Genomic DNA, 12,320 nt, shown 5'->3' on the forward strand with positions numbered 1-12,320 from the left:
AAAAAACATGAACCCATACACAAGGTTTCTATTAAACAGGAGTTCCTTTACCTTGTAAACCACCCAAAAAACCTCCATTTTTACCATGAGACTGATCAACTACACACAGAGGGGAGCTTCCTCACTCTCAAACAGATCACGTAACCAAAAGGGTGGCCCCTCTGCAACATACGACTGATAATAGCCTCCCTTAATCACACTCTGAGCTATGAGGAAAGCGCCTGTGTTAGTTGATCTATCTTCCTTCATCACCCTCCACCATTCCAGTTTCTTCAACCTTTCAACTATCTGCACGTACTGCTTTCTGAAGTTTGGCCATGCCTGTGGTCTTAGTATCACATTGATCAAAGTTGTATCATCAAAAGCAATGATGACTCTCTTTAGATGATGCGCATGACAGCTTTCCAGAGCCCACAGTAGACCTTTGAACTTCGCTTCATGAAGGGAATCAGTGTTCGAGAACGCTCTCCTACTGTGTATTTGGACCTTCCCGTGATCATCCCTTACCACCCACGAAGCTCCACTACCAGATTGCTTCTTGTCCCACGCTATTCCGATGTTGCATTTTAGCCAATCACGGTGAGGAACGGACCAAGATTTCGCAACTTCCATCTCTGCCTCCTGTTCTTCCGCCTTCCTTCTATTCTCATTACTTCGAGCCAAAACCCATAAATGTGACTCCTCCATAATCTTCTCCACCAGCTCAATTGGATAGTACTTCTTCCCTTCAAAAATGACCCTGTTTCTGTATTTCCACAAGTACCAAACTATCCAAGGAATAGCATTTCTAAATCTCTCATCAATTTCTCTGTTTTTCATCATCAGAAACAAACTGTGAAAATTGGAGAAGTGTGAAACGGCATCGAAACCAAATTGCGGAGTAGGAACATTGGCCAATGCCCAAACCTGTCTTGCTATGGAGCATCCAAAAATGATGTGATTTATAGACTCACCCTGATAGCCACAGGCTTGACACACCGGATCCATTTTGATACCTCTTTTGACCAAAAGTTCACCAACAGGAATTGCATTACTGATTGCTCTCCAAATGAAGTTCTTAATCTTTGGGACCGTGGGAATTTTCCAAACTTCAGTCTTCAAATCGTTCAAAGAAGGTCTCATCTCTGCTACTTTGATTTCTTCTTCTCTGTTGAACCTATTGATGAACCAATATCCCGACTTCACTGAATAGCTACCATTCCTGTTGTGTAACCAGACCCAATAATCTTGTTGATCAAAAGCAGTTTGCATCGCCAAAATTCTTTTGATATCTTCTTCATAAAACAACTCTTGCAGCTTATCCAGCTTCCAACAATTATTTTGAGGGTCAATCAGTTTATCTACTGTCAGCATCAAATCGACGAAGATATTTTTCATCAGCGGTCTCCTTCTAACATCTCCCTCTATCCAATCATCGACCCACACTGAGACAGTCGTTCCATTACCCAAGTGTTTCCTCAAACCTTGAAATAACAGCTCCTTTCCAAATTGTATGCTTCTCCATCCATACGAAGGTCTCGATCCATTTTTTGCATTTAAGAAGTCTGAATTTTTGAAATACCTGCTCTTGAAGAATCTTGCGAAGAGGGATTCAGGGTGATTGAGGATTCGCCACGCTTGCTTGGCCAAAAGAGCTTGATTGAAACTTTGTAAATCTTTGAATCCCAAACCTCCCTGTTCTTTTGCCAGACACAACGTAGACCAACTGAGCCAGTGCATTTTCCGTTTGTGCTCTAAAGAGTTCCACCAGAAGTCCGCCATGGCCTTGGTCAGGTTCTCACAAGATCTCTTTGTCAGTTTGAAACACGACATAGCATACACCGGCATCGCCATAGCTACTGCTTTGATCAGAACCTCTTTTCCACCAAGGGACAATTGCTTAACAAACCAGCCAGACAGCCTCGACTTGAGCCTATCGTATATGTAAGCCAACATTTCTGTTTTAGAGCCACTGAAACATTCAGGAAGGCCTAGATACGATCCTGTTCCTCCTTCTTTGGCAATCTCTGTGATCGTTTGGATTGAGGCTTTCACGGTTTCTGTGACCTTGGATCCAAAAGTGATGGCCGAGTTCTCTAAATTCAGCTTCTGTCCCGTAGCCCGCTCATAGATTTTGAGTATCTTCACCAATTCAGTCGCTTGCTCAGCAGAAGCTCTACATATCAGCAGACTATCATCAGCAAATAACATATGATGTATCATTGGCCCTTCTAAGGTGAATTGAATTCCTTGAATTTTTCCTTCCTGAACCGCTTTCTCTAGCAAGTGTATCAGACCCTCAGTACACATTACAAACAGAAATGGAGAAAGTGGATCTCCCTGTCTTATTCCTCTCTCTGGCTGAATGCATCCAAAAGGCTGGTCATTGATGAGCGTTGAGTATTTAACCGTTGAAACACAGAACAAAATCTTTTCACTCCAAGCATCTTCAAAACCCAACGCTTTCAGCAAAGCACGCAGGTAGTTCCACTCCACTCGGTCATAGGCCTTGGACATGTCGGATTTTATTGCCATGAAATCCTTGGATACTCTCTCATTTGTTCTCAAGGCATGGATGATCTCGTGGGCAATAAGAATATTGTCTGAGATTAATCTCTCCTCCACAAAAGCCGACTGAGTAGGAGAAACTATATCTTCCATTAGAGGCTTCATCCTGCTCACGATGATCTTCGAGATGATTTTATATAATACCGAACACAAGCTGATGGGTCTTAGGTCTGCCATGATCACCGGATCTTCTATCTTCGGGAGTAGACATAAATGGGTGTAATTCCATTCTCGTGGGAATTGATTAGAGGTAAAAAACTCCTTTACCTCTTTAGTGACCTGCTCTCCGATCGTACCCCAATACTTTTGAAAGAATAATCCCGTCATCCCATCAGGTCCGGGAGCACTGCTTGGCTTGATTGAGAATACAGCCTCTCGAACCTCTTCATTAGTGACCTCTCTATCCAAAAGTTCATTCATTCCAGGGGTTACACGTTGTGAGAAACCTTCAAAGATGTCGGAGAAGTCTCCATTATTAGTACAGGAGAAGAGTTTTGTGAAATATTCCAATGCAACTCCCCCTTTGGCAGCTTCAGAAAAATGTTCTTGGGCTCTATCATCTCTCAGCTTGTTGATTCTTCTTCTGGATCTGTTTGCTGTAACAGAAGCATGGAAATACAAAAGGTGATCTGAATTCAATCATACCTTAGAAATCGTAATTTGGAAATACAATAAAACATTATTAAACCTTGTTTATATCTCAAAAGGTGCAATATTATTATTCCTGCATCATGGCCCAAGTGCTAGTGCTATTATGGAAAAAATATTTTATTATTAAGGACCCCAAAGCTTACATGACACGCACCACAAAACATCCGCTGCACCTCCACCTAATCTCTGACGAAAAGCTAATACACGGAACGATCTACGGTTGAAAATCGATAAGAGACAAAGTGCACCGTAGTCGTTGCTGCATTTGATTCTTCCCCAAAAAAAAGCTCGAGAGCGCGCAAACTTTAAAGGTTATTTATAATTTCCATTAATCGTCATGGTCGAGAGGAAGAAAGGACGAACACTGTTGGGGAAGAGGAAGGCCCTAGGCACAATCGAAACGAGGCGAACGAAGAAGAGTCGGAAGATGGAGGGGACATTAGAGCGACACTCTCTGCTTCAATTCGGTCAATTGTCGAAGCTTTCGTTCGATAATCTTACGCCGTCGAGTGCTGCAGATTCGTCGGAGCTCCGGAATGAGTTGGGTTCCGTTGGTGCAGACGGAGATTGGGGAGAGAAGGAATTCATTCTCAGCCAAGACTTCTTCTGGTAAAACATTTGAGTAATTCATTAGCTGGTAATGTAGTTATCTTCTTAGTCAGACTAGGATTGTATTTGAACTAGGGTGAAAATGTAAATTTGAAGATGTTACCTTTATTTTCACCAACCTTTGTTTGAAGTCTCAAAGAAAGCTAAAAACTTGTTAATAGATTCATGTGAGTTATTGATGAATGATGCTCTTCTTTACCAGTGATTTGTAATAAATTCGTTTTTTTTTTAATTGATTTTTCAGCACACCTGACTATATAACTCCGGACAATCAGAACTTGATGAGCGATTTAAACATCAGCATGGTAAACTCAGAGTTCTTATCCATGGTTTTTAATACATTTCACCAATATCTCCAATGTATAAGTTTTTCTCTTTTGTATATTTTTTTTTATTTTAGGATCATTCTCCTTGTCCGAGGTCTCCTGTTAAACTAACTTCAGTTAAAAGCAAAAGATGCCGCCAGGGTAACCTTTCGTTTCACTTTTTTTCTCCCTAGATTTTCCAGATGGGACCAAGATCATATAGGTTTCAGAAAGAAATTGCTTTGACGGTTTTGTGGTTATGTTTGTTCTCCTGTTTCCACTATTTGTCCAACATTTATGTCTTTGTTGACTTAAGATTCAGTGAAGTATTATCTAAGATATATGATAGTTTGGTGATGTGTTATTCTCCTAAACTTTTTCAATAATGCAGACAGTTTCACATTTACTACTTCAGATTCTACCTGGGCTTCAAAATATAAAGTAGACGAACAAGAGAATGATGATATTGACACAGACGAGATCGTGGTGGATAAAACTGAGAGGACTGGATACGTTTCACGGTCCGCAGTTGCTCTTCGGTCTCGGGTTATGCCACCTCCTTGCCTCAAGAATCCTTATGTGATGAATGAGTCCGAGACAGCTACTGACCCTTTCCGATATCAGAGGTCTAAATGTGCTAGTGAGTTGTTATCTCTACTCTCACTTTGCTGTTTAATAATTTTCTGAAAGGCTTAAGAGTTATGACGACCCTTATGTACAAATGTTTTAACTGTACTGTAATGCAGGTTTTCTCCCTGCAAGCATGAGTGGGGACGGCTTGTCAAGATATCTCACAGACTTTCATGAAATTCAGGTAAGCCAAAGAAGGCTTTTTTAAAATCTTTTTTTTTTTTTAAATATCAAAATCCTAATACAGTAATGGAATGATGTTGCTGATTCTAACATAACTTGGTTTGGTCTCTCCAGCAAATAGGTGCTGGGAATTTCAGTCGCGTATTTAAAGTTTTGAAGAGGATTGATGGTTGCTTGTACGCCGTGAAACACAGCACAAGGAAGCTGTATCTAGATTCAGAGAGGTAGATTTTTCTCCATTAGTTTTCTTAGTAAAGGAATGATTTCACTGTATTTCAACTTGTTTGGATCAATTTAATTGAAGTAATCATAACCGAGTTTATTGCAGGCGTAAAGCTATGATGGAAGTTCAAGCTCTTGCTGCTCTAGGTCAGTACACTTCCTTGTTTCACCTTCTTATCCTTATCCTTATCCTTTTTTCTAACTTGTTTTGTATGCAGGATTCCATGAAAATGTAGTGGGATACTACAACTCGTGGTATGAAAACGAGCAGTTATACATTCAACTGGAGCTCTGTGATCACAGTTTGTCCAAGAAATCTTCTCTTAAGATCTCAGAGAGAGAGATTTTGGTGATTATGCATCAGGTACACACTTCCATTAAAAAATATTGAGTATATAGATTTTCCTGATTCCTGAGAATTCTTGTATACATAATAGTACCAACCACGTTTGTCTGTTACAGATGGCCAAGGCTTTACAGTTTGTGCACGAGAAAGGAATAGCTCATTTAGATGTAAAACCTGACAATATATACATCAAGAACGGTGTCTGCAAGCTCGGTGACTTCGGTTGTGCAACGCGGTTGGACAAAAGCTTGCCAGTAGAGGAAGGTGATGCACGTTACATGCCACAAGAAGTACTAAACGAAAACTACGAGCATCTTGATAAAGTGGATATCTTCTCGTTAGGTGTCACGGTTTACGAGCTGATTAGAGGATCCCCACTTACAGAATCAAGAAACAAGTCCCTCAATATCAAAGAAGGCAAGCTTCCTCTTCTTCCCGGCCACTCGTTACAGTTACAGCAACTGCTTAAGGTAGGTCGTTAATTTGCCTTCTTGTCACTGTGAACATTATTGGAACATGGCCTTTAAGAGACAGTTTCTAACAATGCTTTTGAAACAGACAATGATGGATCGTGACCCAAGTCGTCGTCCTTCTGCTACAGAATTAGTGGAGCACCCCATGTTCGACAGGATCCGCGGTTGAGATTCATAAACTCTCTCAGATGTTGAGTTAAAGTCCAATTTTGTAAATTATGGTACGTTTAGTTAAACCCGTTCTCGGTTGTTTCCGAGAAACAGAAGGAAAAAGGTAAAACGAGGATAATATTTAACATTGTGGGATGTTGTCGACTGGAGAAAATAGAATGACACAACCACAACATGTAAACTGCGAGCGACATAAGTGGGTGTTTGTGTTCTATATACTTTGCAAATGTCTTAGTTCTACGTATTTGAAAGTTTTAGCCCCATATATAGCCTAATTATTTAAAAACTAGGTGTTTCTTCCACATTAACCATTTTTATGAATATTTATTAATTACGCATTATAAATTTAAAAAGCAACATGTTAATTACTTTTTTTACCTTGATTTTTTTTACGATATTTTAACGTGTCATCTTTGATTTGTTAACAACATCAAAATCCCATTTTACCGTAAGAGACTAGTCCATGAGACTGCTCCTCATATTAATGGGCTAGGCCCATGTAGTTATGATGCCAACCTTTAAAAAAGGAAATATAAAATACATGTATGGTTGGACGGTTAAGATATTAGTGTGGATAAACAACGGTGAGGAGCAGTTACAGAGGGGGGGGGGGAGGTGCGGTGAGTGAGTAGGCGACCGGAGAAGCAGAAGGTCAGAGTTCAAATTTTGAAACCGATAGGTGAGTAAATACTGCTCTGAATCGCACTTAAGGTTTCTCGAATTCATTTTCCACGCTGATATTGACACTTGTCTCTCTCTCTCTATATATATATATATATATATATATCGCTGTCTCAATCGTATGTTCATATCTGTGGTTTCGATTATAATATAAAGGGTCCAAGCTTTGAATAATAAAGGAACCCAAAAGTCTTTTTTTATCTTTTCCTCTTTGTTAACAGTGCAGATGGAGAATCATTCAGACGCTGAGGGTTCCGAGATGTTTGGCGATTGGGATTTTCTTAGAGTTTCGGAAAATGACAGAGGAGGAGGTTCCACGTCTACTGCAACTGCTGGAGGAGGCAGGGTGCTGCCACCGTGGGCTGACCCCTCCTACGAATGGGGCGGTGGGAAATGGAAAGTGGACGGAAGAAAGAAGAAGAAAGAGAGTGATTTGAGTCTTGAGGATCTGATGAAGGAATACTCTTCTCTGCCTCCTCAAATGGCTGAATGGTATTGGTGTATCGAATATGTCGCCAAATACGTCAAGGACCTCCGCTGCATTCTCGGTACTATCTCTCTTTTTTTGTTTTTTTTCTTTTTTGTCTTCTCTATATTAAAAAATATCTCTTTTGATTTCAGATTTGATGAACCTGGGTTATCCCACCACAAATGACTACGGGAGCAGGATTAATGAAATCTTGTCTCTTAGAATCTTGGAGTCCTTGTTTGATCCTACCAAGAATGCTGCTGCTGCTACGGTCGTCGTCGGGCCAAGAATCGAGTTTGATTTATCCTTGAGCACCACCCATGTTCTCAATGCCATTCTCGAACATGTATGTGATCATATACTGTTAATCAAATGACTATCACAAGTGTATTTATTTATAGGATGCTGTCTCCTTATTCTTCTCAAACGTTTGTTAGGTTACAGTATCAGAACTACGACCGGGCATGCCTGAGCTATCAAAGTTCAATCTTCTTCCTTTTTTTGCTCACAAGAATATGTCTTTGCCTCCATGTGCACTGGAAGTGGTAACCTTTCCTTATACACCCTTTGTTTTTTTCTTTCTTTACAAAGAGATTGAAACATTCTTTTATCTTTCGTTTGAGCTTGTAGCTGAGAGATGTGAGTGCAATGGAGGATCAAACAAATGCAGCTCCTACCATGGAAGCAAACGACGCTGTATTTAGAGACGATCGATCAGAGCACAGGAGGGATGTATGTGAGGAGATGGCGATTGATGAGGAGCAACTTCATACTGGTTTGGAACAAACGAATATGAAGGACAAGGATGAAGTAGTTGTCATCGACCATGAGGATAGTCCTCCAGTGCAGAGAGACGAAGTAATTGTGATTGATGGCAATGACACAACTGCTGAACAATTCATTAACGAGGGTGATACTGCTAGGGAGACCTCTTCTCCAAGCTTGGACGTGCGTGTAAAATGTACAAAAGATGGAGCCTGGTTAATCAATGAGAGCGATGAGGAGTCAGATACGGTTAGAGATCCACCCTCTTCAAGACCGGAGAACGTGTGCTGGAAATGTGAAAGAGTAGGAGGAGCGTCGTTGTTGATATGTAGCAGAAGCGAGTGTGCAGCAAAAGTTCATAAAGAATGCTTGAATGCTCCGGCTCACTTTGATGAAGACGACAACTTTCACTGCCCTGTTTGCTGGTATGATAGAGTCACTACGGAGTACATTGAGTCTCGGAAGTTGATGAGTTGTGCAAAGAGAAGACTCGTGAAGTTTTTACCGCTGCTTTCTAGAGCAAGCAAGAGACTCAGATGATGATGGAAGGTCTTGTTACAACCTGTGACTTGACTATTTTGTTAAAACTTTTGGGTAATTACATCAATTGGTGAGTAGTTAGACTGTTGATGTAAAGAACTGTGAACGGTGATGATTTTTACTGTCAGCTGGTAGTTTATTAACCAAGGTCTAAACAGTACAAATGGCCCGGAATTTGATTTTTTTTTTACCAAGTAGTAAAAACTATTAAAGGCGCGTTACGTTAGCGTATAAAATTACTTAAACCGAGAACGATTAGTTACCTTTTTTTTTTGTCAACATTCTCTTTTTATTAGAGAAGCCGGGCATTTTACGTCAGAAGTTCATAAGGCTCGGTTATAAAATACATACTCAAAAGCAATAAATCAATACAGTCCGGCCCACTTTAATCCCATCAGATCCTCTTGAGTTCGTAGACTTGCCACTCCAATTCCACGCGTCTGCTAAGAAGAAAAGCTCTGCCACGCGTCTTCATCTTGATATGCATGAAGCCACACCACAAATTGAGATGACACGTGTCTAAAACGCAGCGCCGCATGGAGAGAGAAGCTCTCTGAAGCAGCTCCGCCGGCAAACTCGATCTGAAGAGGTGTCGCCGCCGAGCACGGTTATGAACTCCTCAATCTCCATTCTTCGCCTAAACCGTCACTTGAGTACAAATCTCCATCAGACTTCAGATAATAACTCAGGGAAGATTTGGATGACCCAATAAAAGATTTTTATTGGACCACTTTCAATATAGAGAAGGTGCCAATTCATCTAAATCTCCATTAGATTCAACCAATATTACTCCAACATCACCTCTTCCATTCTGTCGAGGAGACTCTACCATAAAGTCGATATAACGACTCCACATCAAATGGGCAGAGATTGATTCCTTTTAAGAAGGAATAAGTGCAAATCTGAGAGGAAAGAGGAGACCCAACTTAAGCAAACGGGATCTGGATAAACTGCGAAAGAGGAGCCTTTAATATATTATAATCAATCTTCACTGGAGAACAAAGAAGACCATCCTTGAAGCTTTGCTCCAGTTAAGATTGAACACACCAAAACTCGCCTACGCGAAAGGAACATCGCCATAGCGAACAAAGAAATCGATCTCATAGATCGAGAAAAGTAGTTATAATATGATACACGACAAAAAAACAAAAGAAGGGGGTGGCGACCGGTGGCAAATTGCTCACCGGTCACCGAAAGCAGTTTCAATTTCTTTTGTGTTTCTAGAGAGAAGTTGGAGCGTTTAGAGAGAGATGCCCGGTTCTTAAGTTTTTTGTAAGTGGTCGAACGATTAGTTACCTTAATCAATATCTCTCCTCTTTCCCATTGATTTTACACATGTCATCTCCATAATCACTCTCACAAAAAAAATATGACATGTCATACTAAAATTGATGACAACTTATGGTTAAAAGTGACATGGACAACTACATTTAATGTTAATTTCAATTTTTGTAACTTTTGATAATATGGTAATAACACATAAATCAGCACTAAAATAAATCTATTTAAATATATCATTAAATAATATGACAAGGGAAATATAAAAGATTTTAAAATTTCGAAATAGTATTTAAATATATTTTTATAATCATTAAAATTTTATTATTAAAAAATATTTTCAAAATGTTATACAATCTTTTTTTAAAAAAAATTAAATTTTTAATCGTAATATCATTTGTTTATTTTTGATATCTACAAATTTTAGGAATTAATTTTAATTTTTAATTTTGATAATTATAAAAAACAATTATGTCAATTTTACTGTTTTAGAGTAATTTAATTTATCTTAACCAAAATAAATAAATGAAAATCTATGTAAATTATAGTTTTAAATATAACTTGAATATAATTTAAAATATTATTTTAAAATAATAAAATCTAAAATATTAACAAATTTTTATTTTTAAATACAATTTAAAATTTTATCACTGCACATGGTGCAGGAAAACACCTAGTTAACGGTAAATCTTTATATATAAAGTTAGCTTTTTCTCTTCTTATGACAAGTGGCAAGGGAGTTTGATGACATGTGTCTTTCATATATTTGTTTTTTACATTTTAAGTTCTTTTTCTTATAGATTATTGCAATTTAGCGAAGTACTTTCTAATTATGCACTATTTACTCTTTTAATATTAACCATCTTTGTATAAAATTTGATAATTTATTTTATTGGTCACTAAAATTCAAGATGAATAAAAAAATAAAAAAAATAAATAAATAATTTTAAATATTTTCTATTATTTTTGTTATTTTACCATTTTCTATTATTTTACGAGGAGAGGATTCATGATGAGGAAAAAAAGAAGCATGACGAGCAAAGCCAAGATAAACTTATGTATGCAGACTCCCAATCACAACTCCCAATCACAACAGGAGAGGTATGATTCGGGAAGAGGCGGTCAGTATGGATATCGAGGAAGAGGTCGTGGTAGATTTGGATATCAACAAAACGGATATTATAGGCAAGAGAGAGACGCATCAAAGGTTGAGTGTTACCGATGTGATAAGATAGGTCACTTCGCTCAGAACTGCCCTACAACTTCCACAAATAACCAAACTAATAAGAAAAAACTAGAATACAACACATAATCTAAACCTACAACTTCCACGACCAAAAGAAAAAAAACCAAATACTATAGTAACACTAACTCAATAAAAGTTTGGAGCTGGAAAAAGATCAACAAAGAAAACTAACTTATCTCATCGTACCAATAATATCATGGATAGAACAAGCAGATGTTAGAAAAGATAAAAGGATATTCCTTCTGTTCCAAAATATTTGATGTTTTGAGTGTATGCACAAGAATTAAGGTATACACTTTTTTTCTAAAAAAACATTAAAAATATAAACCAAAATTAATTCATCAAATCCTTAAAAATAAATATAAAACATCACTGGTCACACAGTTTTCGATAAAATTTAAACTAATATAAAATATCAAAACATCATCTATTTTGAAACATCATAACATTTCTAAAACATCATCTATTTTGGAACAGAGGGAGTAAAATATAAGACAAAGCATTCCTCCGAGCTCAAAGGAACGTGATCAAGCACCAACCCAAAAAACCCAAAAACCCCAAAAAGGTGAGAGAAAGAATAATCACCAGGAGACCAGAGTCACCACGAAACAAGAAGACACATGCCTCAAGCACCGGAATCACAACCACCTGCTAAAAGGTAAGAAGCACCTCACAAACTAAACAAACACATACAAGACGTTCATGCCAGCGAAGAACCACAAAGCTCTAAGTAGAAGAGACCAAAGCTCCAAAGACTAACTCTGCACACCTACACCAAGGAAAGCAAGAGAAGAAAAGAAACAACCTGAGGGAGGAGAATAGAAGCCTACCACCGAAAAACAAGAGCTCAAACTTTAGACTAGAAATAACCTTCCAAGCACACAAAGCATACACAGAAGAAAACACTATCCAAACCTGGAGTAGCGAATATGGCGAAAAAAGAGCCACCAGAGAAGCGAGCAGCAATGAAAGGTGCAACAAGATGAGAGAACAAAGATATAAAAGGAGACGAAAAAAATCATCAAACCGTGGAGCCATCCTCGAGCTATAAAAAAGAGCATAGAAGTCAAATCACCAAAAACCAGATCTTGAAAACCAAGACGAGCAGAGACTGTCGACGGCAAGTCAACGAGAGGAAGACAACATCAAAGACAACTGAACTCCAACCCAACCCAACGAGATGTAGTTCCTAAAATTAGCCAAA

General features: G+C 38.5%; 3 protein-coding genes across 6 annotated transcripts; 2 read left to right on the forward strand and 1 right to left on the reverse strand.

Moving 5' to 3' along the window:
* Positions 1–99: 99 nt before the first annotated feature.
* Positions 100–2,967, reverse strand: LOC106398406. Its single transcript, XM_048765882.1, has one exon. The coding sequence runs from the start codon at positions 2,965–2,967 to the stop codon at positions 100–102; it is 2,868 nt and encodes a 955-aa protein (XP_048621839.1).
* A 412-nt stretch (positions 2,968–3,379) lies between these two features.
* Positions 3,380–6,355, forward strand: LOC106399635 (wee1-like protein kinase). Of its 3 annotated transcripts, XM_022708168.2 has the most exons (11): positions 3,380–3,807; positions 4,052–4,112; positions 4,208–4,274; positions 4,504–4,752; positions 4,859–4,926; positions 5,040–5,149; positions 5,254–5,294; positions 5,366–5,511; positions 5,610–5,757; positions 5,836–5,963; positions 6,052–6,355. In XM_022708168.2, the coding sequence occupies exons 1-11, from the start codon at positions 3,536–3,538 to the stop codon at positions 6,133–6,135; spliced, it is 1,374 nt and encodes a 457-aa protein (XP_022563889.1). In that variant the 5' UTR covers positions 3,380–3,535; the 3' UTR covers positions 6,136–6,355. The 3 variants fall into 3 exon arrangements, with proteins under 3 accessions (XP_022563889.1, XP_048621934.1, XP_048621933.1); XM_048765977.1 differs by having other exon boundaries at positions 3,386–3,807; positions 4,528–4,752; positions 5,610–5,963; XM_048765976.1 differs by having other exon boundaries at positions 3,389–3,807; positions 5,610–5,963.
* A 318-nt stretch (positions 6,356–6,673) lies between these two features.
* LOC106402135 lies at positions 6,674–8,735 on the forward strand. Of its 2 annotated transcripts, none has more exons than XM_013842808.3 (5): positions 6,674–6,816; positions 7,040–7,366; positions 7,440–7,633; positions 7,725–7,832; positions 7,918–8,735. In XM_013842808.3, exons 2-5 carry the CDS (start codon positions 7,045–7,047, stop codon positions 8,590–8,592), a joined length of 1,299 nt encoding a protein of 432 aa, XP_013698262.1. In that variant the 5' UTR covers positions 6,674–6,816; positions 7,040–7,044; the 3' UTR covers positions 8,593–8,735. The 2 variants fall into 2 exon arrangements, with proteins under 2 accessions (XP_013698262.1, XP_013698263.1); XM_013842809.3 differs by having other exon boundaries at positions 6,677–6,816; positions 7,045–7,366.
* The last annotated feature ends 3,585 nt before the right edge of the window (positions 8,736–12,320 follow it).

The sequence above is a fragment of the Brassica napus genome, chromosome C8, assembly GCF_020379485.1.
Source record: "Brassica napus cultivar Da-Ae chromosome C8, Da-Ae, whole genome shotgun sequence".
In the NCBI taxonomy this organism is placed as follows: domain Eukaryota; kingdom Viridiplantae; phylum Streptophyta; class Magnoliopsida; order Brassicales; family Brassicaceae; genus Brassica; species Brassica napus.